The sequence below is a fragment of the Schistocerca americana genome, chromosome 4 (genome assembly GCF_021461395.2).
Source record: "Schistocerca americana isolate TAMUIC-IGC-003095 chromosome 4, iqSchAmer2.1, whole genome shotgun sequence".
NCBI lineage: Eukaryota > Metazoa > Arthropoda > Insecta > Orthoptera > Acrididae > Schistocerca > Schistocerca americana.
The window spans coordinates 380,686,616-380,713,556 of record NC_060122.1 but is presented as its reverse complement, the minus strand read 5'-3'; the positions used below and the strand labels follow the sequence as shown (position 1 = coordinate 380,713,556).

General features: G+C 37.9%; 1 protein-coding gene across 2 annotated transcripts in view; it reads right to left on the bottom strand.

Moving 5' to 3' along the window:
- Nucleotides 1-26,941, bottom strand: part of LOC124613917 (nuclear receptor coactivator 3) — a 309,937-nt gene that overhangs the window by 36,630 nt on the left and 246,366 nt on the right. For both annotated transcript variants that reach the window (XM_047142667.1, XM_047142666.1), the window contains exons 10-14: nt 21,287-21,812; nt 20,375-20,911; nt 12,596-12,792; nt 11,185-11,325; nt 10,769-10,951 (exon numbers count right to left, since the gene is read on the bottom strand). In XM_047142667.1, coding sequence (XP_046998623.1) covers nt 10,769-10,951; nt 11,185-11,325; nt 12,596-12,792; nt 20,375-20,911; nt 21,287-21,812 — 1,584 coding nt within the window. The remainder of the gene's footprint in view (nt 1-10,768; nt 10,952-11,184; nt 11,326-12,595; nt 12,793-20,374; nt 20,912-21,286; nt 21,813-26,941) is intronic.

Genomic DNA, 26,941 nt, shown 5'->3' with positions numbered 1-26,941 from the left:
TTAAAAATAGTGACACCATGGATGATACACTTAGTGAAAAAAGTAGAAAAGAAAAAGTGCTGCAAGTTAATGTAAATCATTTCTTTTCCTTTATTTTTCCTTGTATTATCAAAACACAGACAATCAATAAATGGCATAAATTCAGACAAGGCATACTGTTAACTTTTTCTGCTTTCTGTCCTATATAAATTGATTAGCAGTTGAGCAACGTTGGTATATACCAGATGTGTTGTCAGAAAGTTTCAGATGTGTTGTGTTTGTCTGTGCTCTGTTCAGTTTGTCTATGCTTGTGTTGGTTGCCCTTGGCTTTCTCTGCTTTGAATTGTATGTCCTGTAGGCTATTTTTAGCTATTGTTTTATGAATATGTTGTCGGTTCTATGGGCTAATTTGTTGTTGTAGATTAGAATGTACCATCTGCATGTTATTATGGGTGTTCCTTGTTCGTGTGTGTGTGTGTGTGTGTGTGTGTGTGTGTGTGGACACAATTTTACACAAAAGAAGATCAAAAGCTCTCATAAGTTGCATGTGGCTGGTGAGGAGGAACACTGAAGGAAATGGCCATTAGTCTGCTCAACACCACACTGGCAAAGAACTGAGTCCACAGAGAATCCCCAGGTCCGCAGCTTGGTCTTGCATCTCATTGCAGTTGATCGTTATCTATTGAGAGACTTTTATGAGTAAAACTGGTTGTCAAGTGAGAAATAGTTTTGCTCTGTGATTAGTTTTGGAATGCTAGCTATTTCTTTTATGTGGGGTTTGGAAATGACATTCTGTTGTTCTAATTGTGGTTTGATGATGTTGATGATAAGTGGTGGGGATATTCGTGAACGTAGATGTGATATCAAATGATGTGAGTTTAGCTGTTATGAGTATGCTGATGTCTTTGATTTTTTGTATCAGCTCTTCAGTGTTGTGTATGCTTCTGTTGTTTGTGTACGCATAATGTTTATGTAACTATGAGTGTATTTCTCTGGCTAAGTGATATGTGGGTGCACTTCTGAAATTTACCGCTGGATACATCAGAATGTCTTCCTTGTGGAGCTTCAAAGCACTGTTCAGTGTAGATGATCGGGGTTCCTTTGTTTTAGCCATTTCATTTTCTGTTTTGTGAAATTGTGAGAGATATTTTTTAGAATTATCTATGTACTTTTCTGGTATCTTTGTGCTGGGTCTCCAGTTAACTTCGCTATGCCACTGTCTTCTATAAATTTTAAGGTTTTTGTATTTCTCTTGTTTTAGCACTATCATGGTGTTGCCCTTGGCTGATCACATGAAAGAGCCCTGTTGTTTTTAAGTTTGTTCATTATTTTCCTGGTTTACATGGTTTAAACTTCCACCACACAAGTTATACACATGGAAATCGCCCTTGGACAAACCAGGACAAATTGTGAGGAACCAGATTGATTTCATACTAGTGAACAAGAGATACAGAAATAGTTGTATAGATGTCAGAACGTATCTGGGAGCAGACATACAATCAGACCATATCCCACTCATAGGAAAATTCAAAACCAAAATGAAGCATGTTGTCTCCAATATCCCATGAAAATATGACCTGAGAAAGTTGAAAGATGCTACCTTGCAGCAGACAGTCTAGACAGCCCTAAACAACAAATGGAGAGACAATGAGGATGACACCAATGAAAAACTCACACACTTACAAGAAGCGGTACAAGGAGCCAAAGAAGAGTAATTGAGACCGGACCTTAGAAAGAAGAAAACTTGGATGACAAGTGAAATTCTGGACCTCGTAGAAGACCAGAGGAAGAAAAACGGTAATGTGGTGTAATACAAAGCAATACAGAATACAATCGGAAAGAAAATCAGGGAACCCAAAGAGAAGGACAATCTGAATTATGTTCAGAAATTGAGTTTTATCAGATTAGGTATCATGACTTTAACATGCATCAGAAGGTCAGAGACGCAACAGGAAAATATTGCAAATCAAACAGTGGGAAGCTAGTAGATGACAGTGGCAACCTCATAATTAATAAGGAAGAAAAAAAGAGCGTGGGAGAAATATCTAGAACAGTTATTCAATGATGACCAGAGGAGGCAAGAACCAGAGGTATTAGACACAGAGGGACCAGATATCCTAGTAAGTGAAGTGTAAGTGGCCATACATCAAATGAAGGAAGGGAAAGCAGCTGGGCCAAATGGCATATAAGCAGAATTCCTCAAACTACTCAATAAAGAAAAAGTAAAAATGATCACAGAAATATTCAACCACATTTACTCATCGAGCAAAATCCCTCCAAAATGGTTTACATCAAAGTTCAGAGCCCTACCTAAGAAATCGAATGCCGAAGTATGTGGGGAATACCATTAATGAGCCAACTGCTAAAACTGTTTCTTAAAGTGATCCACAAGCAGGATATACAGTTCACATTTCTACATGCAGTTAGCACAAGAGAAGCAGTATTTAGTATACAAGTAACGTTCCAAAGATGTAGGGACATCAATACTGATTTTTTGCTTGCCTCATTGATTATCAGAAGGCATTTGATCGTGTGGAGCATGAACAAATGATAGAAGTATTAAGGAAACAGGAATTGATGGGAAAGATCTAAGAATAATAGCCAATTTATACTAGAACCAATCTGCAGTCATGAGAATAGATCAAGACCAATAACAACGAGAATACGACATGGCATCAGGCAGGGCTGTATAATATCACCGATACTCCTTAACCTGTATTCAGAATGCATATTCAAAGAAGTCTTACTTGACATGGAAGAAGGAATCTCAGTGAATGGTGTCACACTCAACAAATTTCGTTATGCACATGACACCGTAGTGTTTGCGGATACAATGGAAAGGCTGCAGAAGCTGATAAACAAAATTTCTGAGACAAGCAAGAAATATGGCATGGACATCAACACAAACAAAGCAAAATTTATGATCATCAGGAGGAATAACATTAGAGGTGTGAATCTGTAAACCAATGGCACAAGCATAGAGCGAGTTTCACAGTACCCATATCTGGGCACCATCATTAACAAAGCATGGGATAACTCGCAGGAGATAAAGTGTCGCATCAGAAAGGCGAGGAGTGTTTTCAACTCAATGAGCTCAGCCTTCAAAAGTCACGATCTTACCATGAATACAAAAATGCGGCTCCTCAGATCCTATGTGTTCTCTGTTATCTTGTGTGGTGTGGAAACAAGGACCCTCACAAAGGCAACCACTGCAAGACTCCAAGCCTTTGAACTCTGGCTATACAGAAGAACGTTGAGAATATCAAGGACTCAAAAAGTGACAAACATTGAGATTCTACGTCGAGTTAACAAAAGCCCAGAGCTGATCAACATCATAAAGCATCACAAACTACAATACCTTGGTCACGTCATGAGGAATCAAAATAGATATGAGCTGCTTCAACATATCCTGCAAGGAAAAATCAAGGGAAAGAGACCTATGGGACGAAGAAGAATGTCCTGGCTCAACAACCTTAGATCTTGGTTTAATATTAGCTCTGAAGAACTGTTTCACACTCCAACTGATAAAGACAGGATAGCCATGATGATTGCCTAAGTCTGAAGCAGACAGGCATGCTAAGAAGAAGAAGAAGAAGAAGAAGAAGAAGAAAAAGAAGAAAATTATTTTCCTGGAAGTTTTTTCCTCTTCAGTTTTTGTTCCTGTCAATTTAATTCTTTCTGTTTTACTTTACTATGTGCCTTATTTCTTCTGCAAACTAATTCTCTTGTCAGACATGCAATGAAGTTTATTTATTGTTTCATTCTTGTTGTTTTATTATTCACTCACTTTCTGTGATAAGATTACAGTGGAACTTTGATTTTATGTTCTCCAATTTTACTCTCTTGTGATTCTACACCATAAATTCATAGCCCCTGGGAAAAACTTATAAGATCAATGCTAAAAATTCACTGATTTTACATTTCTTCCTAGTAAGGTTTACCGAAATTCTAAGTTCTTACTCGATATCTCGCTTGACTTCATCCTGTTTTCTTCCTACTGACATTTGATGTGCTGTTTTCTTCCTACTGACATTTGATGTGACTGAACGAGTTATAAGTGGCACAAAAGACAGATGGTTCACACCACACATGGTGGCAAAGTTAAGGGAATATTGTCGGCCGTTGTGGAGAGGGGAGACGTGACAAAGAAAATGCAGACGTAAGCCACGATCAGTGTTGCCAACATTACTTGCAACATTTAGCTTACCTGCACAACTATGATATTACTACTAGTAGTTTGCAGCAGTAATGGAGAAACAAGTCAACAGACACGAAGTGATCCGGACCGAGCCAATAGGTGATGAAGGGGCCCAGCCACCACATTTTCTTGTGCCGCATGCAACTCAGTCTCATATTTTCATGTATTTCTGGTGTACTGTGTTCAAAAAAAAATTTTTTTTTTTTTCTTTTTGTCATCAGTCTTCTGACTGCTTTGATGTGGTCCACCATGAATTCATCTTCTGTGCCAACTTCTCCATCTCAGAGTAGCACTTGCAGCCTATGTTCTCCATTACTTGCTAGATGTAATCCAATCTCTGTATTCCTCTACAGTTTTTTTCCCTCTAGTACCATGAAAATTATTCCCTGATGTCTTAGCAGATGTCCTATCATCCTGTCCCTTCTCCTTGTCAGTGTTTCCCACATATTCCTTTCCTCTCTGATTCTGTGCAGAAGCTTCTCATTCCTTACCTTATCAATCCACCTAATTTTCAACATTCGTCTGTAGCACCACAACTCAAATGGTTCGATTCTCTTCTGTTCCGGTATTCCCCACAGTCCATGTTTCACTACCATACAATGCTGTGCTCTAAATGCACAATCTCAGAAATTTATTCCTCAAATTAAGGCCTATGTTAGATACTAGTAGACTTCTCTTGGCAAGGAATGCCCTTTTTGGCAATGCTAGTCTGCTTTTGATGTCCTCCTTGCTCTGCCCGTCATTGGTTATTTTACTGCCCAGGTACTAGAATTCCTTAACGTCATCTACTTCGTCACCATCTCATTTCTGTTGCTTCTCATTACTTCTGTCTTTCTTTGATTTACTCTCAATCCATATTCTGTACTCATTAGACTGTTCATTCCATTCAGCAGATCATGTAATTCTCCTTCACTTTCACTAAGGATAGCAATGTCATCAGTGAATCTTATCGTTGATATCCTTTCACCTTGAATTTTAATTCCAGTCCTGAACCTTTCTTTTATTTCCATTGTTGCTTCTTTTATGTCAGAACAGCCTCTCTAGTGCCTTTACCTTTTCTAAAACCAAACTGATCGTTGTCTAACACATTCTCAATTTTCTTTTCCATTCGTCTGTATATTATTCTTGTCAGCACCTTGGATGCATCAGCTGTTAAGCTGATTGTGCGATAATTCTCATACTTGTCAGCTCTTGCAGTCTTCAGAATTGTGTGGATGATATTTTTCAGAAAGTCTGATGGTATGTCACTAGACTCATATGTTCTACCCACCAACATGAATAGTTGACTTTTTTTTTCTTTTTGTCCCAATGATTTTAGAAATTCTGATAGAATGTTACCTAAACCATCTGCCTCATTTGATCTTAAGTCGTTCAAAGCTCTCTTAAATTCTTATTCTAACACTGGATCCCATCTCTTATAAATCCACTCCTGTTTCTTCTTCTATCACATCAGGCAAATCTTCCTCCTCGTAGAGGCCTTCAATGTACCCTTTCCACCTATCCGCTCTCTCCTCTGCATTGGACAGTTGCACTCTTAATGTTACCACCCTTCCTTTTAATTTCACCAGAGGCCATTTTGAAATTCCTATATGCTGAATCAGTCCTTCCAACAATCATTTCCTTTTCAATTTCTTCACATTTTTCATGCAGCCATTTCATCTTAGCTTCCCTGCACTTCTTATTTATTTCATTTTTCAGCAACTTGTATTTCTGTATGCCTCAATTTCCCTGAACACCTTTGTACTTTCTTCTTTCATCAATCAACTGAAGTATTTCTTCTGTTACCCAGTTTCTTTGTAACCATGTGTTTCTTTCCAACTTCAGTGATTGCCCTTTTTAGAGATATCCATTACTCTTCAGCTGTACTGCCTACTGGGCTATTTCTCATTGCTGTATATATAGCCTTAGAGAACTTCAAGCGCGTCTCATCATTCCTTAGTACCTCCCAGTCCCACTTCTTTGCATATTGATTCAACCTGGCTTATCTCTTAAACTTCAACCTACTCTTCATCACTACTAAATTGTGATCTGAGTCTATAATTGCTCCTGGGTAAGCCTTACACCCAGTATCTGATTTCGAAATATTTTCTGACCATGATGTGATCTAACTGAAACTTTCCCATATCTCCCAGCCTTCTCCAAGCGCACCTCCCCCCTCTTGTGATTCTTGAACAAAAATTTGCTATTACTAGCTGAAATTTATTATAGAACTCAGTTAATCTTTCTCCTCTTTCATTCCTTGTCCCAAGCCCATATTCTCCTGTAACCTCCTCTTCTACTCCTTCCCTGACAACTGCATGCCATTCCACCATGACTATTAGATTTTCATCTCGTCCTCATATACTTTCTCAATCTTCAGCTTCAGCTTGTGACATCGGCACGCATACCTGTACTATTGTCATCAGTGTTCGTTTGCTGTTGATTCTGATCAGAACAACCCTACCACTGAACTGTTCACAGTAACTCACTCTCTATCCTACCTTCCTATTCATAATGGATCCTACTCCCATTATACCATTTTCTGCTGCTGTTGATATTACCCTATACTCATCTGACCATAAATCCTTGTCTTATTTCCATTTCACTTCACTGACCCCTACTATATCTAGAATGAGCCTTTGCAGTTCCGTTTTCAGATTTTATGACTTACCTGCCATGTTCAAGCTCCTGACATTCCATGCCGCAACTCATAGAATGTTATCCTTTCGTTGATTACTAAATCTTTTTCTCATGGTCACCTCCCCCTTGGCAGTCCCCTCCTAGAGATACAAATGGGAAACTACTACGGAATCTTTTGCCAATGGAGAGATCATCATGACACTTTTTCAATTACAGGCCACATGTCCTGTGGATACACATTACGTGTCTTTAATGCAATTGTTTCCATTGCCTCCTGCATCCTCATGCCATTGATCATTGCCGACTCTTCTGCCTTTAGGGGCAGTTTCCCAAACCAAGGAGAAGAGAGTGCACTGAACCTCTGTCTGCTCCTCCACTCTCTTTGACAAGGCCTTTGGCAGAATGAGGGTAACTTCTTAAGCTGGAAGTCTTCGGCCACCAATGCTGATTATTAATAAAAATTTAAGCAGTGGCAGGTTTCAAACCCAGGACAGATGACTTTTGATTGCTAATCAAAGACGCTACCTCTAGACCACGGGTCCATCATGGCAAAAACGTCATTTGTCAACCTTTTAAATTCAAACACTGAGTCTCAAAGAATATACTCAGATATAATGGGGGAAATGTGACCCATATCTGGTTAGTGAACTGTTATTGGCTGGCGACTGATTAAGTCAACCAGCAGCCAGCACAGCCACTACACTATACTAACACACACAAAATGAGCTCACATACTGGATGCGCAGAGGGGGGAGTGGTCCTTCAATGACGGGACTTCAGGTAGGAGTGAAAACATTTTTGGAAGTACTGAAAACATACTTTTCATGTAGACGATGTGCTATGACGGAGATGTCAGAGGGAAGCAGGCCAAGGGTTTTGCATTAGCACATTTTAAATACTTTCATGTTCACATCTGACAGGATACAATTGCAGCAACTACATATACAACTCACATATATACTTTGCACCACACACTGTACATTGTCAAGATCGGCAGCAGTGATGGAGGGCATGAAGCCAAACTGTAGCACCTGAGCTTTCTTTCAAATTTACATTATACACAGTGTACAGAAATGCACTGAGCTGACTTCTAATAAACTTGTAACATCAATTGGGAAAGTCACCTCATTTTTTCATGTCTCTGTTCGTCTCATCAAGCCTAAAATAACACTTAACGGTCGTGAGCATATGAAATGCAGCTTGTGAGAAATGCATTACTAAATAACAGTAATAGTTTACACAGTTTGTCATTAAGCAGATGTGTGCATTTATGCCTATGGTTTAACCACTTAGCTGCTGTGATGTTTTTGGTTTAATTCAACAGGTTTGTCAATATTTGCTTTTTTTCTGGGTAAGCATAAAGGATGATCTCGAAAAAATGCATGTTTTGAACCTATGATTTGTGATAATAGCTTCTTGGAAAATAACTCATTTACTTTGTACCCAGATACCAATTTCAATTTTTTTATCACTTTTTACTCGCTATTACTCATCTGTGATTTTTTAAATAACTGATGAAATTCATTACCACAAATTACTGTATAAACGTTGTGTTGTACATTTAATTTCATTCACTTTGACAGATTTTACACAAAATATTGGAGAGGATTATGATTTTTAATCGTATATGCCAATTACACATGTTTTCGCTCATGTTTTGGGGGGGGGGGAGGTTAACATTTTCTTCAATTCTGCATTTTTCCTCAATTTTGGGTTTTAAGTCTGGACTGCACAAAAATGTAAAGTAGGGCTTTCACTCTATCTACTGTCTTGTGTGTGTTGATGATGTATTTGGATCCATTTTCTAGCAAAGTTGTTTCTTGATTAGTTAGCTGTGTGTCAGTAAAGTTGACCACGCATTTGTAGAATGTGTGGTTTGTTTGTCTTCTGTTTTCATATATAACAGTTTTGTTTTGTTTCAAAAGTCCATCTAGTACTTGTTGTTGTTTTTCCTATTTTATTTTTATTAGTATTTCTGTGTTTTGTTTAACTGTATTCATGATGTCATTTAATATTTCAGAGATTCTGATGTGATTGCCCAGATCCACATGAATTTTGAATACTTTGGCACTGAGTTCTTGCTTCTTTGTGTGAAGGTATTTAATTTCCTGTTTCAACCAATCAATTTTGACTTTGTGTTTGGCACAATGCTGAAACTTCAGCAAAATGTGTCTGGGGAATAAAATCATAAAAACTGCATCTCGCTCAAGGTGGACAGTCTCCAAAAACAAATATATCTGTAAGCAGACATTGTCAGAAGAGCTTCAACCTCAAGATGATTCTGTAATTATTGTTTACATTACATAAGTTGTATGACTGAAGTCAGTTTCTCACTCAATCAGATAACTCAAATGGGTAATAAACCCTCAAAATAATTTCCTAAGAACTAAACAGAAGGCACCACAGTTTCCATTTATCTTCACCCCTAGGGACTGTGGCATTAACACTCAGATCACTAAACTGGTAAATAGAAGACAACAGATATCTATGAAAGCAAGCTCCACTCTCTCAAGCAGTCAACAACAAAAACTGAGGCCAGGAATTCAAAGACGCTTTGTGGAAAGGATGAGTCTGATAATCAAAACTGTGAATAACAGCAAAAATGGGTCTGCACGGAGGGATAAGAGACTAAAATCACATTCGAAAAGGTGTCTACATCTACAGCCTAAGAAATCCACTGCACAGTGTACTTCACCTTCAACCATGCAAAAAAGCTACATAGCAATAGTGGTTGTCTGTAAATACAGCAAGACATCAGGTGCAAAATTTGATATTATTGCAGTCAGAACAGTCATGGCATGCTACTAAAATTATGTCGTCAGTTGATTGGCTAATAACTTATTGCCAATGCTTTCACTCAATTCTTCATTGTGTTTCATAGAGCCATTAGAAAGGATAACATTACAAATTAATATAAGACAAGCAAATTATAGAAACAATTTGCACACTGCATTAAACAGTAAACTATCACCATACTGCATATAACTTACTGTGCTTAGACCAGCTAAATTTAACCTAGTAAATTATAAAGAAAGCCACAACCTCAGGGAAAGAACTATTGTTTAAATTCTATCAAAATCTTAATATTTATTACATTACATAGCTGTCCCTGTCCCCTCACCCCCCCCCCCCCCACCCAAAAAAAAAAATTGCTACCTTAACTACAATACACTATTACCCCTCATGTGGCTCGATAGAAAACACTTCATTTTTGCCATGATGTTAGCAGAAATGTTTGATCTTCAAACCTAGATAATTAGATAATTTGTTACAGGAGTGGCTAATGAGGCACATGTTTTTAATTTTCTTTTGAGTTGATAAGTACTCCCAATTTCTTGCTGTATGTTAAAGGGGTCTTGTTGAATGTCTTTGCTTCAGAGTATATAACTCAATTCTGGAAAATAGACAAGGGGTAAATTCTACTCGACAGTTATTTTTGTGTTATTATCGTGGAAACAACAGCTCAGCTCAGATTTATTTCCAGTATCAGCAACAACAAGCATTAACGAATAAATGTACTGCTAAGTGAATAAGAATTCCATTATCCTGAAGGGGACCTGTGTGAGAGCTGCATTTTATCTACTTTACTTAATTTCTTGTGCTTCTATTAAATAATACATTACTCAATTTATTTCAGCTGTCCGAGAAGATAATTCTGCAAAACAACAATGCTATTTTGCTCATGCATCTTTCATCTAATAATCTGTTACATATCTGGAAAAGCCTTTTTCAGTATTCTGCAAAATGCAGTCAAAATATGCATGCAAAGTACAATGACTGTGTAGATTAAATTTAACATAACTGGCCAAATCGTATAATGAAAACACTGTTAACAAACTCCTTTTGGTCAATGCTACTGAAGCATATGAACTATCTGAATGTAGTCATTAGTGACTGACATGGTCACTATGTTACAAGCACACATACACAGAATATAGTGGCTCGGAAGATTTTAATCATCTAAATCCTCACCTGCAATGATACATTAGGTGCTACAGTGTTATTAAGGAGGCTGTCTATATTTTGCAGACCAGTGGGCAACTGATCTGCAGTGGCATTGGAGGGAATCAGAAGCTGCTGCTGTTGCTGTTGCTGTAGCAACCGTTGCTTCTGCTGCTGCTGCTGGAGGATCTTTCTCTGTTGTATCAGTGCCTGCTGCAACAAAACAGTTCACATATCATCTTATCTTAAACAGAACAAAGATAAATCATAAATAAGACAGCAGAAAAGGCAGACAATAGATAGCACATATTATAATCACAGCGACAAGTAACTATGAAACCAGACACACACATACTTATACCAAACACGTAAAAATGCAATATAAGTATTGTTAACGTGATATATGAAAGTCTAACAGAAAGTATCAGGAGACAGATAAGAGTTACCTGATTTAGAACTCCAATCCCATACTGAGGTGCACCTGGTCTCCCAGGCACAGGAGTAGTACCTGCTGGCAGTCCAAATCTGGGCCTCTGATACACAGGTGGAGGTGGGAAGCTGCCCTGCTGAGGAGTCTGATTTGACATCTGGAACAATGTGGTTCGCATTACACATCAGACCACTGACAACTTTCAAAGTAAAGTTACTGAGCAACTATGTGTCTTGGCAGATTTGTGTACCACTCTAAGTCATCTATCACCAAGTGAACATTTTTAATATGTATACAAAACCTGTTATAGAGCAAGAGTATAGATCAAGGTGAAATGAAATGTCGTGCGTCTAGGGCCTCCCGTCGGGTAGACTGGTCGACTGGTGCAAGTCTTTTTAGTTAAGCCACTTCAACGACTTGTGTATTGATGAGGACGAGATGATGACAATGATGATGATGATGATGATGATGATGATGAAGACAACACAAAACCCAGTCCCAGAGCGGAGAAAATCTCCAACCCAGATGGGAATCATATCCAGGCCCCTTTGCATGGCATTCTGCTGCACTGACCACTCAGCTTTCGAGGGGGACACACAGATCAAGGTTAAAAACAGTCGCACACTAATATAACAAAGAAACTGTTTCTTAGTAATAAATGCAGGGCTGTTCCTTTTTAGGATAGAAGTTTTCATGCTATCATTTAGCCATAGCCATGCTCTTTAGTTCTCTCATGATAGTTACTTTTGATGCAGTCTGACCTCAGCGATCACTTACTTTCCACAAAGAATAAAATTTCAGTAACCTGAGTTCTATTTTTGTCTTTGGTTTCCCTTATTTATATTTGACAATGACAAAAAAGTGATCATTGCTTTCTGCAATTTGATTTGTGTTTCTTTTCTAGAATATTTTACAAGCGTACATCTAATTTTTATTCAGATTATTAAAAAGTGTACCAGTTTTGTTTCAACAAACTTGTATAATCATGGGTGATGTTACAAGTCATGTTTGTACATTGTATTACATGTTCTAGGAAAACATTATCTTGCATATGTTTCCATCATTACAATATCTTTGTCACCAAATGCTGGCAATTAAATTTATTGTTTTCCTGACATTTCACAATTGCATTTTACAGTAAACTTAGTTATCAGAGAAAGTTAGTACACAATGGCTCAATTATCAGCCACGAGAAAAGTGCTGACTGTATATGACAGTGTACGTCCATACCTTAGCTCTTCCATTTCTTGATTAAAATCATTATTTGAGTTACTGTAGTAATAACCTAGAAGGTTTTACATTTCTCTGGAAGACAATCAATCACACAAAAACAGAAAAAGTATAAACGCACTCTTCTTACAACCTGTTCACTGTAAATAAAAACCAACAACTAGTAACATACACGAAAGTAGCAAGGAAAAACCTACCGTTGAGGCAGCATATGTTGGAGGTGTCCCCGGCAGAGATACAGTTGGAGAAGAAGGACTCTTCACTGCTGACTCACATAACATGAGAGATTTCTGAATGGCATGAATAGCCATTTTCTCATTCAGACCTTGCTGGTACCCACTATTATTAGGTGATGATTCCATTGCATCCAACATATTCATGATGGCAGATGAATCTGAAAAGAAGAGAAAAAAGGAAACATATTATAACTTCGCAGTCCACAATATTTATAGAGGACTTACAACCAGTATTGCACAGATCATCAAATCACAGAACAAATCTCATACAAATGTTTCTGCTGTCAGTCAATAATAGGATATGGGAAATTAACTGCAGAACAATAATTTCTACGATAAAATTTGCTATGTGTGACCTGTAGTTACATTACTTAGAGTGAGGCACATTCTGTCCGATTTATTTTATCAAAACACAGAGCAATTTACAGAATGACAATTATTTGGCCCTCATTCTCCTGCTCTGCCAATCTCTTCCTCATTTGCACTGAATGGCAGTTTTTCTGACGACCAACAGTTTCACCCTCTGACAGAATGGGAAACTGTGGAAAAACCCTAAACCACTAATACATATGTTGCCTAATAATATTACCATCACAAGATACTTAATCTTATAATTAATTGGGATACTTACAGTTTTGAAAGTGGAGGGAATGGCAAGAAATCCTATGAAAAATTACTACATGCTTTTTCTGAAAACTCCTTTGAACAAATAGTTTGGAAGCCCACTCATGATGGAAATCCATTAGATCTAGTGGCAACAAATAGACCTGACTTTTTTGAGAAAGTTCACCTGGAAACTGGCATAAGTTGACAGGAGATAACAGTACCAACAATTATTAATAAATTACAAAGAGTGTCTGAAATAAGTAGAAAGATTTACTTGTTCAGTGCACTAAACACAGAGGAAGTAGTGTTATATCCCAGTGATTGCAACAAAGCATAGTATGTGCCATAATCATCTACAAGAATGGTAGCAGAAGGGACCTACAAAGCTACCGTCTCATCTCACTGAGGTCAGTCTGTTGTAGAATCATTTACCTCTGGGCAGGAGCATATATCTAGTTTAGAATAATAGGTGACTGAAAACTGCATAAACATATACCAAATACATTATTGGGGAGGGGGGATACAACTGTCCATAGCTCACAGTCACTACAAAGAAACAAGTGTAAAGAAACAGAGACTACCGCGCAGCTGATGTAAGACAAAGCATAGGGCTGTAGATACAGACATGTTGAATGAAATGTAATTGGCTGCCAAAAGGTACATGTGTGAAACCTTCGATGATTACTGTAGCATAATTTTATTGAAAGATCTCTCATAAAATGCAAATAAATTTTGGACATTCAAGGACAAATAGTTTTCTATCAGATACATACTATAGATTCCTTTAACAAAACCCTGCAGCCAATGGTAGGAACAAAGCATGGTATATGTCATAATTATCTAGAAGAATGGTAGAAGAAGAGACCTACAAAGCTACCATCTTCTCTCACTGACATCAATTTGTCATAGGAACTTATAACGTGTGGACTCATACATAACAAGGTATCTCAAACAGAATGACCTTCTCATTGACAACCAAAGATTTTAAAAACATCAGTCTTGTAAAACCAATCAGGTGGATACAATATGAGGGGTGAACCAAAAGTGAGGAGAATTTTTCTCGGGCTTTTGGTAGAACATTAGTTGCAAACTCTCCTGCTAGGTACCTTCACTAGATACGAGTTTGTACCAGTTGCCCTAGAGGCATTAGTGTGGAAACATTATGATGTCAGTGTGACTGTTTTTGAAGGTGCAGTTTCATGTGTTTGGTGATTTATTGATGGCAGACAGTAAATATCAACATGCTGACATTAGGTTCTGTTCCCCGTTAGGAAATCAGCAACAGTGACTGTCACAATGCTTCAAAGGCTTATGGGGAGGAAGCTTCAAGCCCGGCAACAGTTTACAAGCAGTTTTCTCATTATGAAAATTGTCAAATGTCAGCTGAAGATAAATTATGACTAGGACATCCCTAGACTTCCAAAACAGATTAGAGCATTGAAAAAAATAAAAAAATTAAAAATCCATCAGGGTGGATGTGTGCTCAGCAACTGTGAAATGATTATAATCTGGGTTGAAAACAGCGAACAGTCATGTATCAATCTGCATTTTATTGCACATCTAACTAGATTTCAGCTGTAGTATAGTGAGTGATCATCAGTGCATTTAGTAGCAATTTGAATAAACCCAGAAAGCATGTATATACACATGATGTTAAAATGACCTTAAAACTGGAATCTACTAGATCTCCAATATAGTAACAATGATACATAATTGTTTTCCGCATTCATCCCTGCTTATGAAAAAATCAGTGTTGCATTCACCTTTGATCATTGTAGAACAACTGACAAATTCATAGAACTATTGGAATACCCTGGCATGCCAATGAATGTTGACTGAAGATTTGAATATGAATGGTGTTGCAGAAAAATTTGATAAGCATGTGCACACAGCCAATCATTTGTGAATGTGCCAGGAATTTAAAAAACAGCCAGAAATTGATCTAGATTTTGACACACAGTAATCACCAGTGGCAAGTCGTGGTGTTATGGATATGATGCAGAAACCAAGCAACAATGCAGCCAGTGAAAGACCCCTTCATAACCACGCACAAAGAAAGCAAGGCTGGTGAGATAAAGTTTTTCTTTTTTTTTTCTTTTTTTTCCAAGGGGATCACATACCATGAATTTGTTTCCCAAGGTGTCGCACTTAACCAACATTACTATCTTCAACTGTCAAAGCAATTACATGAAGCAGTGAGGAAAAAAGACCCAAAATAATGCCCCTACAGACAAAACATTGAGTGTCAGGTAGTTTTGGGCCATGACATGGGGAGAAAAAATACATAAATATATCACTCGAGGCACTAAACAACGAGTGTAAAAACTGTTTCATCAATAATGAAAAAAATGTGGGCACAAGTGTATTATGTCCAGCAGAGATGATTAAGTGTTGAAAATGTTTTGTCAAATGCACGATGTTTTTTAAAACAATTCTCATTATTTTTTGCCCAGTCCTCATATTTCTTGTATTCTGAAAAACATTTGACTCAATACATCAACACTTACCAACAAAAAATGATCATACAATTATAAATCAAAATGTGTGATTGGATTGAGGATTTTTTGGTTATGAGAAAGCGGAATATTAGAAATAATAAAACTAACTGAAATGAAAATAGTATTGGGACCCTTGGTCTTCATGTCATATGACAATATTAATAGTAAAGCCCAACTTTTCACATATCATCTGCCTCATAAATCTGCACAAATATCCAATCAGTTCTTGATGAGTTTTCAAAGAAGTGCAAAGGAAAGTAGTATCTTGTGACTACAGTACCATTGAGTCACAACTGGAATCAATCAATTCATACAAATGCCTGGGTGCAACAAGTTGTAGGGATGTGAAATGGGACTATCACAAAGGTAAGATCATAGATAAAGCAGGATACTGGGAAAATGCATTCAGTATACAAACACTTGTGCATCCCATCTTAGAATATTGATCAGGTTTGTAGGGCTCATACCAAGTAGGACTAAAAGGTGACATTGAATGTGTATAAGGAAGGGAAGCATGGATGGTCATGGGTTTGTTTGACTCATGGTAAAGCATCATGGACATGTGAAAAACTTCAATTGGCAGAGGCTTGAAGATAGACACCAATTATCATGCAAAAAAGTACTTATGAAGTTTCCAGAAACAGTATTATGTGAAGAATCTAGGAGTAGACTTAGGCACCATTTGTATCACTCCCATTGGGACCACAAACACAAGGATGGACTATTTACAGCCCACACAGAGGCAGTCAAGCAGTCACTCTTCACAGACTTCATACACAAATGGAATGAAAAGAAATAGTAACATGTGGTGCAATAGTAAGTTCCCTTTACTGTACTTTCTCAATGGGCAGCAGAGTATGTATGTCGATGTAGGTGGAAGTCACCACAAATAAATAATAAAAAATGTATTGACTGCATGATTATTAGTGGAACAAAATCATTAATTCCATGTAGGAACTAACAACAACAATACAAGCTTTTGTGATTCACAATAATTATTTACAAGGGCAATGGACAGTAGTCATTCACATACAATGTGGCAGTTTTTATTCATTTCTGAAAAATTTCTTGACTATACACAACTCTTATTTTCACATTAGGAATATGACACGTAACTGCACTGACACAGCTCTCACCAGACCAGCTAAATTTACAAAATCAAGCAGAATGTAAAACATGTAGCGCATCATTCTAGGAAGATAATATGTGAGCTTAGAGTCCACACTATTCCATAGCAACAGAATACCTGAAAGCTTATGAATAGTTTCAGTTGTGGTTATATGCCTGCCTACTGCTACATGGCAGACTTTTATTGGCAGACTTTTATAGTGAGTGGTTCTCTTTATTCGTTCCATTATTTGCATTCCACCCAGAACTTTCCACATTCATATTTATTTTGAAAAACATAAAAATGTCTTGAAAAAGGTACATAGTGTTCTTTAGCTTGACTATTTCCCTAAATATGTTTGACAAACAAGAATAGCTATGCAGGCTTCACAAATCTTTCCATTTCCCCATGTCAAAATTCTTTTGTGCTATGTTTCAACTATCCCTCAGAATGCACAAATTTTTAATGTTTCTGTATAGATTTATATAACGATGGGAACAACCAAATTAAAATAATGGATTCAGTCAACCGTTGGAAAAAAAATTGATTTATTCAGTTGTATAAGGGACATTCAACAAACTACAGAGACAGAATAAAAAGGTGTATTTTTACAAAATGAGATCTTTACTACTCCTCAATGCAATCCCCATCAATATTAATATAATGATGAGCTAGTATTTTTATACCTGATGCAAAATTGTCTTTTGTCTTGTTGTCTGAGCCACTCTTCCACAAGCTTTTTGACCTCCTCATTGCTGCTGAACTTTTTCCCATGAAATGCCTCCTTGAGTGGACCAAACGTACACAAATACAAAGGAGTCATATATGAATTGCAGTGAGGAAGTGTTAGTATCTCCCAACTAATTTTTTCGATGGTTTCGGGTGGGTCATCTGGACGATGGGTAGGTGAGCATCATCATGTGCAATATCATGCTTTTTCTTTGAGATCTGCAATGTTTTTTGCTCATTACTGGTTTTACTTTGTTTGTCAGTATGCCTGAGCAGTAGGTACTGTTTACTCTAAGCTGATCTTCCAAATAATCACAAAGGATGACACCTTAAGCATCCCAAATGATGGTCAACACTATTTTTTCCGCCGATGCTTGTGTTCCAGTTTCCTTTAGAACACGTGAGCTGTGTGCTTCCATTTCTTGCTTTCTTTTTTGGACTCTGGTTTGAAATAGTAACCTAAGTTACACCACAGTTAAAATCTTGTTAAGAGGAGGGTCACCTTACATTTCACAGTGTTCTTTCAAATCTGTCTTGTTTCTTTGTGTTGTTATGTTAACTCTTCCAGGACCCACCTTGCACTTGTTTTGCTACACTTAGAGCTTCTTACTGATAAGGTTATTAACTGTGCCAACACTTACTGCAATGGTTTCTGCTATATGTTGAAACGTAACATGTATATCTCTACAAACAATGTCCTCAATGCAGTTTTCAAGCAAAAGAGTTGGCACTCCAAGTGGCTGGAAACGATGTTCCCCGTCATCAGAGTCAGAGGTTCAACCATTTTTCAACTGTTCTATCCACTTATAACAATTTATGCAGATTGTGCAACTTTTACCATACTGTAAAAGCATTGGAGAAAAGACTTTAGCCAGTTTTTCACCTTCAGAAAGCAAACAACAGAACACTGAACATCGTTCAACTAATATGGGAACTTCAAACTGACATGACATTCTCAAGTGCAATACTGAGGTTATAAACAAAACAAGTTGTATCTATCAGCTTTTCTCAGCTCATCCCAGTGATGCCAACTCATGGAAGTACAATGCTCCTCCAGCAAACTGTTTCATATCTACAGCAATTCCTCTCTTTAATTATTGAATGCTCCTCATGGCTTTATGCATTGGTTGAATTATTCATTCCTTTTTTTCATTGAAACCAGTCTGTGTATGCAACCAAATGAAACCAATTAATTCAGTTGGTTGTACTTTTATATATCAATTGGATTATTATTACTCACTCATTTCTTTAAAGCAAAACCAGTCTGTACAAGAACCAAATGAAAACAATGACATGATCCCCAGCGCATTCAGTTAAGAGGGGAAACATTTGATCATTTTGGCATTGTTAAATTGTGCTGTGTTATCATCATTATCACTATTATTGTAATTCCAAAACCTGCTTTTTATTTGGGGCCAATAAGTAGCTTTTAGTTTGGTTTTTTTGTCCACATCTACAAATAACCACGCCTGGGCCAAAATGCTGAAATGCGCAGTGGCACAGAAATCATATGACTGGATAGAAAGTCACTCTCATGATACATTTCTTGTGTGTGTGTGGGAGGGAGGGGGGGGGGCTGAGTATCTGACAAGTGATTGTATATACTGAGAGTGATTTAAGTCATTAAGCAATTGACAAACTGTATCTTGCATGCTTTCTGTTCGCATCACCTCAGCTTTTACTGAATGAGAATTATTGGCGATGGGTGTAAATCAGCAGAAAAAAACAGTGCTTCAATAAATTTAAATAAAAGAGTAATTGTTCATCTTTTTAAATGAAATTTATAATGTAGTGCCTGTTATTGACCTTTAACAACCAACTAAAAAGTCCATATTTAATGCTAGAAGTATGACAAATTTGCATTTAAGTAAAATAGAGAAGCATTGGATCATCAAAAGCCACACACAAAAAAGAAAAGAGAGAAAACTTGCTAGCTTTTGGAGCACATCCTTTCTCAAGTTACAGGAGGCAAGAAGGGGGGCTGGAGAGGATAGCTAGTGGCCTGGAGAGAGGCAGCTGATTTGCTGGCTAGGAATGTGGGAAGAAAGCATGGTATGTGCACATGCTACACACATGATTCATAAGTGTCGGAGCCAGCAGGGAGCAGTGCATGATGAAGGTGATATGGAGAGGTGAATTAGTGATAGGAAAGGGGAATGGGGAGCTGTTGGATGGAAGGTGTGAGGACAGTCAGTTAACAGAGGTTGAGGTCAGGATGGTTCCAGGAGCAAAGGTTTTTTTGTGTGTGCATGTTGATGAATCAACGCTTCTGCTTTCGATGAGAGGTCTCCTTTAATCCCAAAGCATTTAAGTTCTACCAGAATAATGCAACTATAATTGTAGTCAAGTAAATAAATATATAAATTTTAAAAATATTTCGTTTTCTGAAATATACTTTTATCCATCTCTGCTTGAAATAAGATTTGTCTCAAAATAGTTGTCAACCCTAGTCAAGGTCCATGCATAACCAAAAAGGACAAAAAAGTATGCAAGTGAAACCATTAAAAACAAGAGAGTGAATGAAAAAACATTCATATAGTTGATGTAGCCAGAGAGGCTACTTTCTTTCAGTTGTTTCATCCAACTCAAAAAAATCAAGTGAATGAAAAAACAATTGGTTGTTAAAAACAGTCGGCTGACCTGTCCATAGGTTATCTACAATGTGCCTCACATGTTTCTAATGCTTGGTGAATACTGCTATTTTGGCTGCCACCATCTACATAAATATTATGTAACTTGGGAAGTGAATTTACACAGAAATGTTTGTATTGGAAGGATTACAGTTTTTGGAACACTTACCATCAGGCACAATATCAATAACTTGGTCCAGCAGATCAGATAAAACGGGATCTGATGACTGGTTATCCCATGTACTGGGACTACTGACACCAGATCCAGAAACAGATCGAAAATCTACAGTTGTGGCTCCTGATACCGGGATATTGAAACTACTTTCAAGTTGGTTCAGTTGTCCACGCTGTTGTTGCACTTGTTGCTGCTGCTGCTGCTGTTGCTGTTGTTGCTGTTGCTGCTGCTGCACCTGCTGCTGTGCCTGTTGCTGAGATGACTGCACTTGCTGTTGCTGTGCCTGTTGCTGCTGCTGTTGTTGTTGTTGCGATGGCTGTTGCTGAACTTTTTGCTGCTGTATACTCTGTTGCAGCAGCATGTTACTTTGTTGATGATCTTGCTGCGTGAGCATCTGGTTGAGGAATGGTGTGGCACTAGGCCTGTTAGGCTGTGGCCGAACCTGTTGCCTTGACACATCAGTTACCTGTTGTGTTGGCCGTGCCGTAGCTGCAGTCGAGGATGGAGGTTGCACATTTCCACTTGGCCAGCCTGGATGCACAGACACAAACATATACAGTAAAAATCACTATAAAGATCCTTTGGTTTTTGCCGACAAAACTTACAAAAAAATAATTGACTAAGTGTTAATTATTAATGAACCATGACTACCTACTTTTAAAAATTAACTTTCTATGTCTTTCAGCTACCATGAGAGACATAATATAGACAATATCTCAGAGTAGCAGTGCTTCACTGTATCTGTATTACATATTATCTAGGGACCAAGCAATTAAAATACATTTAGCAGTAATGTGGATCTGATTTATGTGAAAGAAAATGTGATGTTTTAGATTTTGCCAATTTTCTCCTGTTAAAACAGCAAAATTAAGCAACCCAATGAGAAACAGTCCCCAAATGACTTACTGGGAGTTTGAGGCTTGCTGACACGTGGTAGTATCTCTTGTGGTGTAGCCGAGATGACAGAAGCAGGTATAGGTGGGATGGTGGCTGGTTGCGATGGTTCTTTTGCCAAAAGCGATGCAAGCATTTTGTTGCGCTCCCACAACTTGCTCGTCCCAGCTGCAGTGCCACTTCTCGACACTCCCGGAGGAGCTCCAGAAGGTCCACCAAGCCTCATCTTTGCAGACGAAACTCCCGATTCATCTCCATCATCACTCGGCCGTTTGCGTCCTCCAATCAGTGATGATACTGTCAAGCTGCCAGTGACATCAACACCCACACCTGCCCCAGAAGGTGGAGATGGAGAAGGGTTGCGGAAACCGAGGCTCTCGAGCAGAGGGTCATCATCACGATGCTGACCAGTATCGGGCCCTACTTGAGGTTTGCTCTCTTCATCTTGTTCTTTTAGTAGTTGTTGCAGCAGTTCATTCTGTTTCTTCAAACCAGCTCTCTTCTCTAAATCATCATCATCACTTTTCTCATTGAGCAGCTGTAAAAAATTATATTGAAGTGTCACAAAAGGCAATATACATTTGAAGCCACAGATGGCAGTACATAAGATGACATTTATTTGGTACAGAAATATAATGTAACTGACATGCCATTACATGTGAGCGGTGACACCACTGATATTTCTTGATAAAGAAATTACACAACTGATGAGGGAGATGAGGCTGCGAGTACATGCAGTTTGAAAGATTTCTGAAATATTATATGACATGCAAGCAAGTGGCTGGTATCAACGTAAGAGTTATCAAAAATCCCTCTAATTGAACATCATTTAAGTTCTTAATTTATGCAGTTCATAGTATTTCTGCTCTGTCATACTGGATTACATCTACTGTGTTCTAGGAAAATGGTTTCGACTCCATCCCCCCGGCCCCCAATTCCTCAGTTTCATCATAACTACCACAACTCATACAGTTAACTCCTATGACTGCTACTGGTTAATTATGTTTGTGCAAACATCAACAACAACAATTTCTATAAATGTCATATGTGTGCTCTCAGTAACCAACTATAAAAGGTTACAGACAGAAGCAAAATTCATCTTTCACACTGCAAAACAATTGATTGTTTTGTGGGTGTCATTAACTCTGAGCCAGAAAAGTGTTATCCGAAAAAGTGTAAGTGGAAAAATGGAGCACTGAGGGTAAAACAGGGAAAGGTGGAAGGAAAATTTATATTAGCTTTAAAAACGTTACAGTGGAGTATTCCCGACAGTGAAACAAACATTACATATGAAAGCTGTGGATCAAATAGGATTTGAGTTTCAGTCTTGCGCATGAATTTTAACTTACCCCTAATGTTTGAGAACCATCAATAACACTGTTCGACATGGGTTGTGCTTCTAGACCATTTTACCGTGGGAAATTCAAATATGTTATCAAAATATCGTTGTCAGCGATACTTTTATATATATATATATATATACACACACACACACACACACACACACACACACACACACACACAATTCATGGCAAACACAGAGACGTTACAGAGAAATACAGGTATGTTGCCACATCCAGTAGTGATAGAACATGATAATTTCTTGTGCAACAGCAGGTGGGAAGAATCAGACATCATTAGGTTATCCCCCGCCACACCTATTTCATTAAGACCACCTGAAACATCTCATTAACTCGAACGGCGACAGCCGGTCGCTGCCTCGGCAGTAAAGCTTCACGCCTCCTAGGGGCAGGTGCATCGAGTTTACAACAGTGGTGTTAGCCGCAATTTGTGTCAGTCTTAACGAGTGGGTGTTTTGGCTGACAAGTAACTGTCTGTCATATTTTCGAGCACGGGTGAATTGTTCCTGTGTGTAAACTGATTGAGCCTGGTGCTGAAGGTAAAACGACTGCTTGTTTTTACACAGCAGCGTTACTCTAGTTCCCTACTATCAATTTAATACAGGTGTATTACCAAAGTGGTATTTTTAAATTTGCAGAAATGCCACGTCGTCGTGGAAGTCGATATAAGCCGGACAACTTCTGCTACATCTGTGGGAAGTCCACTTTTGCCATAAATAGGAAGAAAATTTCTTCAGTCATAAAGAAAGCATGCAAACATTACTTTGAAGTTGAGGTAGGAGACCAAGAGGTAGGAGACCAAGATAAAGAATGGGCACCACATTTCTGTTGTGCTACATGTTACTGCAAACTAATTCAGTGGTGGAAAGGTAAAGAGAATGTGGCATTGTTTGCTGTTCCCATGGTGTGGAGGGAGCCTAAGGACCATGTTACTGATTGTTATTTCTGTCTAACAAAAATTCAGGGTTTTACAAACAAAAAGTCGAAGAGGCACATTGTTTACCCAGATCTGCCTTCAGCGAGAATGCCAGTGCAGCATTCCGACAACCTTCCTGTACCTTCAAGAGCTCGAGGTCAAATTCCGAGTGACAGTGAAATAAGTAGTACTGAAGAAACCACAGATGATGATTCTTTTTATCACTGCACAAGTGAGTCATCGCCACATTTGTTAACACAGGCAGATTTAAATGATTTAGTACGTGATGTAGGACTAAGTAAACAAAAGGCGCAGCTGCTTGGTTCAAGATTACAAGAGTATAATCTACTGCACCAAAGTACTAAAATCAGTGTGTTCAGGCACAGGGAACATGCCTTTATTTCTTATTTTTCAACTGACGAAGCACTGACATTTTGCAATGATGTTGCTGGCCTGATGAAAGTGCTGAACTGCACTTATATTTCACAGGAGTGGACTTTTCATAGTTGCATTGAAAACAATTCTGAAGGGTGTTTTGCTCCATAACGGAAATATAATACCCTCTGTTGCAGTAGCTTACGCTAGTTTGACAAAAGACAATTACGAATTCGTACAAAGGATGCTAAATTCATTAAAATACAATGAACACAAATGGAAAATATGTGCAGATTTCCAGGTAATTGCTATGGTACTGGGAACGCAACAAGGCTACACAAAGTATGCCTGTTTTCTTTGCGAGTGGGATAGCCGAGACCGAAATTCTCACTACGTGAAAAAGAAATGGCCTAGGCGAAGATGGAAAGTTGGCGAAAAGAATGTACAACGTGAAAGTCTGGTAGCTCCTGAATATATACTACTTCCACCGCTTCACATCAAACTTGGCCTGATGAAACAATTCGTGAAGGCCATGGATCCAACAGGCTGTGGGTTTGCATATCTAGCTACCAAATTCCCCGGTCTTTCAGCTGCAAAAATAAAGGAAGGTGTATTTGTGGGCCCACAAATCAGGGAGCTGCAGAAAGATGCAAATTTTGAAGCATGTTTAACTTATAAAGAAAAAACCGCATGGGACTGTTTCAAGATGGTGATGGAAAACTTCCTCGGAAGATGAAGAGCTACTAACTACAAAGCAATGGTGAAGTATATGATCAAAGCGTATCAGGATTTGGGGTGCAATATATCTTTGAAGATACATATGATGGACTCTCATCTGGACTACTTCACAGAGAGTTGTAGTGACGTATCGGATGAACATGGGGATCGATTCCATAAAGACATCTCTACCAAAGAAAGGCGCTATGAAGGGAAGTGGGTACCTTCTATGTTAGCAGATGATTGCTGGAATATCATTCGAGAGAAGAAAGATTCACAATATAAGAGAAAAAAGTGATGTGCATTACAAGGCAGTGGCTCATTGTCAATTTTCTGTAATTTCTCATGTAAAATAAATGCTTCAAAGTGTATACACAAAGGTTACTGTGTTAGATCCCACCCTCCATTAATGTGATGAACTTATAACATCATAAAGATGTGCATTTGTTTGTCGAATTTCACCTTACGTTTGCTGCACTGTATCAGAAACTGAAAAGAGAAATAAAATTGTGATTACTCATAAACTATCCCTGACAGAAAAAAACCAAAAACAATTTTCAATTTAGCACTCAAAATACAACAAGGATCACAACATTTTTTATCAGAAATAGAAAAAAAGTTTTTTTTTGTAGAACAGTGTAATCAGTCAAAATTTTATTTTTGATCCTTACCAAATTGCCAGTTTTTTAAATAAATAAATACCAGGTATTTCTTTTTCAAAAGAAGGAACTGTAACACAAGCTTATTGTTAATGCAGCCACACAACTATTATCATATAGTCTTTGACTATACGTAAAACACACCCCTCTATCTATTTTTGACATTGCATTGGAATAAAGACTTACAATAAGCCTTTGCAATTGTTAACAGCCAAAAATTAATTTGATAAAGTTTGTTTTAAATTAAATAATGAGTGAGAATAATTTCATTCATCTTGAGTTCAAAACTTCCAAATAATTTCATCAGATCTGCAGGGAAAATACAATTATCCAGAGCAGCCTATATACATGGTGTTCAAAAATAGAAGTGTCCCCTATTCTTACAACAGATATTGCTGATCAAAACTAGAAATAAAAGAGCCTACAAACATATGACTGGAATAAAATACTTGTTGAGCTATACACCATTTTACTTGTCGAGAACAGTCCACACTCATTTCTTATTGGTTGTATTTGTCTCCATACTTTAGCCAGTAACTTTAACCGACCAGCATACACCATGTATGCCAAATGATGTCCTCTAACACCACACCCCACATGAAAAAGAATCCAGCACATTGTTCCAGCAACTAGCAGATACCGAACAAGAACAAATAAAATTATTTCCCACACTGGAACAATGCTCTTATTGTTCTTCTTCATAAGGAAAAGAAAGACGTATTAGTGGGCTTTCCATAATCAAGATGTTTATTTCAACATTATCAGTGAAAAAGAATTGCTCTTTCTTCTACATCTTCATAATGTGTATGCTGTGAACACTCCCATCTTCCACAATGATAGCATCACTGTTCACAGGGCAGTGGCAATCCACATGCTTGCAATATGGAAGCTCAACAGGATTTAATCGACAATAAGTGGATTCAGCTGGATATGGCATTCCTGAAGATATTTGTGAACTCTCTACTTTGTCGAACTGCGACCATTATTATGGCTAGAGGTATTGTTACACAGGATTAGCTAAATATCTTCTCCGGGCGATGAATTTTTTGCCTGATGTGCTTACGATCAATTGCTGATATTTCGTACTTGAGGCAGCTGAAGATGATCAGCAAAAGAAATAAAGTGAGGAGTAAAATTAGCTTCGACTGCTGTGGTAAACACTACATGAGTTTTCAAAATGAACAATCTGATGTGTCTGATATGGAATGTTTACAATCAAAGCCTATACTAATATGAAAAGGATACCTTGCTACTCACCACACAGAGAAGCAATTGAGTTGCAGGCAGGCATTTATATGTATCATTGAAGAAGGTGTGCCTATCTGCAACTCATCACCTCCCCCATGTGACGAGTAGCAATCTATCTTTTCTATATTGTTGTTGCTCCTTGCTAGACTTTCCATTATTTGACAGTTCACACTCAGAGAGCCATGAGCTTTTAATGTAAAAACAATTCAAAAGCTGAGGTGTTATCTGTGAACAATAGAGAACTGATGTGGAGGTGGTTGGGCCATGAAGACATGGTAACAGATTGCAGGTGAACCAGGAAAGTACTTTAATGGATGCCAAGAGATAAGAGATGATGGAAGTTGTGACCTAATGTAAAACAGGAAAATGATATTAAAAATATGCAGGAGCA